Below are 3,142 nucleotides of genomic sequence, written 5' to 3'. Positions count from 1 at the left end.
GTACGTGTCTCTTATGTGCTTTCTTGAGTAGTGGTAAGCCATTGCTTCTTGCCCCCTTCCCGTGCCCTTCTTTCGACCCGAAGCTTTCGGTTACACCCCTCGGAGTCAACAGTATACTATAGCATGTGAATCAGCTCTGTAGATATACAATGCCTCAGAGATTGTGATAAAATACTGCAATAACGACAAACATTACAGGTTGACCTGACCGCTATAATTGGGGTATATATATAACTTCTATTGTTTGAACGCGTTATGCAACTTCCATATCTCTGAATTCAGAAGCCACTTAGATTTCCAACTGATAAGCTTACCATTGTTTACCGTTTGTCTTTGACCCAGTTGGGCCTACTTTTTGCACTTGAACGAGTGATATGGTCGTGAGCAATAGAGCCTACACGTTTCCAATGACGGTTATCACACTTATCCGTGTAACACATAATATAGGCCTATAGCTAGATAAATTAATTTTTATTAATTAAAACTATAACACCATCCCCGGTAGCTAATGCAGAAGGGCATTTTCGTTTCAGTCACCATAACAAACACAGACGTATAAAAGCCTTCTCGCAAACTTCTGGGGCCTGAATTTTTCAGAGGTGATTATAGGACATTAAAGCATCGTAGGCGGTCGTTAAGTTTCCGGCGGGGGCGGTTTGACTCCACATACATTTTTAAAAATTCAACACCTTTACATGCGATTTCCAGGCAACCGACAACCTAATACTACTACTATTTTCAAGCGGGGTGGGGAGGGGAATGTGTGCAACTCCCCGAGATTTTTTTTAGAATGAAATACTTATGATGCGATTTCATGGCACCTTCACGACAGCCAACAATATAGTACATGCACAAATGCCCACCGTCCCATAGCCCCGCAACTGCGCATAACTGTAACTACCTCCTGCGAATTGTACGTATTTCATTAATTTTTATCATCTGAACCTGGTGCGGGGTGGCTGGCGCCCTCTTCATCGGTCACTAAGCCTAAGGTAGCACACGCCTATTACAAGCCACATTGACTTACACACTAAATCACAAAAGTATCGTGGCCTCTTAGTCTAGATAGAAGTTCTCACTAGCTAAACGTTATCCATCACATGATAGCTGACAAGTTGGCCTTTTCATGGCACCATCAATTTTCCGTATCATGACCATGCAGATTTTTTGCTATCCAAGCCTGAAGTTTTTGTCACTTGTAAACAAACATCTTCACTCAGTATAGTAAACAATTTTCGTACACTGCTCCTGGGAGGCTTAAACATCTGCAGGGTCTACAGGTATTTGGTGGTATGCCCGTACAAGGTCTATTTTCGAAAACACCTTCTTTGAGTGAAGCGAACCAGAGAAATCGTGTAAATGCGGAATAGGGTAATTATCATGTACGGTGATAATGTTATGTAGTCACCACACGGTCTCCAATCCCCAGGGGTTTTCCTTGGTACCATGTGCAGTGGAGATGCCCAGGGGCTGCTGGATGGGCGAATGATTCCGAGCTGAAGCATTTGTTCAAATTCCTGCTTTGCTATTTTTAGCCTGTCGGGGGCGAGTCGACGCGGGCGGGCAACTGTCGGTGCACCCTTGGTTTCGATGTGATGTGTAATACCATGTTTCACCGATCGCTCTAAGAAGCACGGTTTCGATATGCTGGGAAATCGGGCGAGTATCGCGTGGTACGGCGCCGACGCACCAACTGATGATAGAGAAGGCGAGACTGGTGAAACGTTTGCGACAGAACCGCTAATACTGAAAATTCGTAGTTGAGTCAACAAGTTTGTATCGGCGTAGATCGACCAGGAGGCCGAAGTGATGTAAGAAATCGACTCCTAAAATCGGACCCGTGACCTCTGCAAAGATGAAAACCCATCGGCATGTGCGCCGAAGGCCTAAGTCGAGCGTAAGAGAACGCATACCATATGTTTTAATTTTAGACTTGTTGATAGCCTGTAACTCGAAACTACTGGGGCCGGATCTACGATCGTCACGACTGGGTGGAATAACACTAACTTCCGCGCCGGTGTCAATCAAAAATTTTCGATTTGATTGTTTGTCATACACATAAAACAAACGGCTTTTGGTGTTTGGGCCAGCAGAACTCGCCGCGTTTAGTTGCTGGCTTCGGTGTTTTCCGAACACGGCTGACGGCATTTTTGCGCTCTGTCGCCATACGTGCGGTGGTACCAGCACTTTTCGCTGGCTGCGGGGGAATCCTTGCGCTTGCGAGAACTGGACCGACTTCCGCTTTGCTGCCTATTAAGTCGCCTTGACAGGTCCTCCAGCTGTCTCGACAGACGCTCAACCTGTTGTTCTAATCGATGTATATTAGAAACTTCCGGTGTAGTGGTTGCAACAGCGTTCACAGTAGGTATTGCTACTTCTAGTATTTTGTCGGCCAGCTCAGCGAGCTGTTCTAGCTTGACGTCATCGCTGCTAGAAGCAAGGACGAGTTGCACGTTCGTAGGAAGTCTCTGAAGAAATAGTTGTTTGAGGATCGATTCCTCGAGCTTCCTAACCCCTAATAACTGTTGCATGTGTCGCAATAATTGCGACGGTTTTCGTTTATAGGAGTTGCTGTAGTCGTTGTTGCTCTGAGACGGCGGTACGCTTTATTAGGGTGTCTTTCAGAGTTTTATACCGATCAGCTTGAGGGGGACTTAAAAGCAGATCCCGAACTTCCCTGAGCTATGTCGGGGTTAGTGATGCAACGATATACGAATATTTCGTATCTTGTGATGTAACACGCTTTGTTGCGAATTGTGCTTCATACCTGTGCAAACCACAACAGGGGATCCGCTGGCCAATATGGTGGGAGTTTCATGCTAACTGTTGCCATTGATTTTTCCCCTCGTTCTACGTCGCTTATAGACATTTTGAGAGAAAAGATTACCAGGCAAAACAAATCCCAACGAAAATACAAGCGGAATCGCTACGCCGGGCCTATGCTCTAATTCAATCACGTCGGGGTCACCACTTTAGGGGAAGTAAAAATGAACTTAAATTTGAACTCACCCAATTAAGTTAATTAGCTGGCATAGGTCGAAACGATTATTAAAACTCGAGTATCCGTGAATAAAAATTAACACAGTCCCGAAATCTCCGTAGAAAAGAATAAATGGTAGCTAAAAGTTCCGTATTGATAAAT

General features: G+C 45.0%; 1 protein-coding gene across 1 annotated transcript; it reads right to left on the bottom strand.

The window, feature by feature from the left end:
* Positions 1-2,105: 2,105 nt before the first annotated feature.
* Positions 2,106-2,531, bottom strand: LOC139984530 (uncharacterized). Its single transcript, XM_071998446.1, has one exon. The coding sequence runs from the start codon at positions 2,529-2,531 to the stop codon at positions 2,106-2,108; it is 426 nt and encodes a 141-aa protein (XP_071854547.1).
* Between the last annotated feature and the right edge of the window lie 611 nt (positions 2,532-3,142).

The sequence above is a fragment of the Apostichopus japonicus genome, chromosome 17, assembly GCF_037975245.1.
Source record: "Apostichopus japonicus isolate 1M-3 chromosome 17, ASM3797524v1, whole genome shotgun sequence".
Classification (NCBI taxonomy): domain Eukaryota; kingdom Metazoa; phylum Echinodermata; class Holothuroidea; order Aspidochirotida; family Stichopodidae; genus Apostichopus; species Apostichopus japonicus.
This window is presented reverse-complemented; position numbering and strand designations above follow the sequence as displayed.

Bases quoted from the DNA above. Each gene is read 5' to 3' on its own strand.
- LOC139984530 (XM_071998446.1), bottom strand. From the start codon at position 2,531: ATGCAACAGTTATTAGGGGTTAGGAAGCTCGAGGAATCGATCCTCAAA.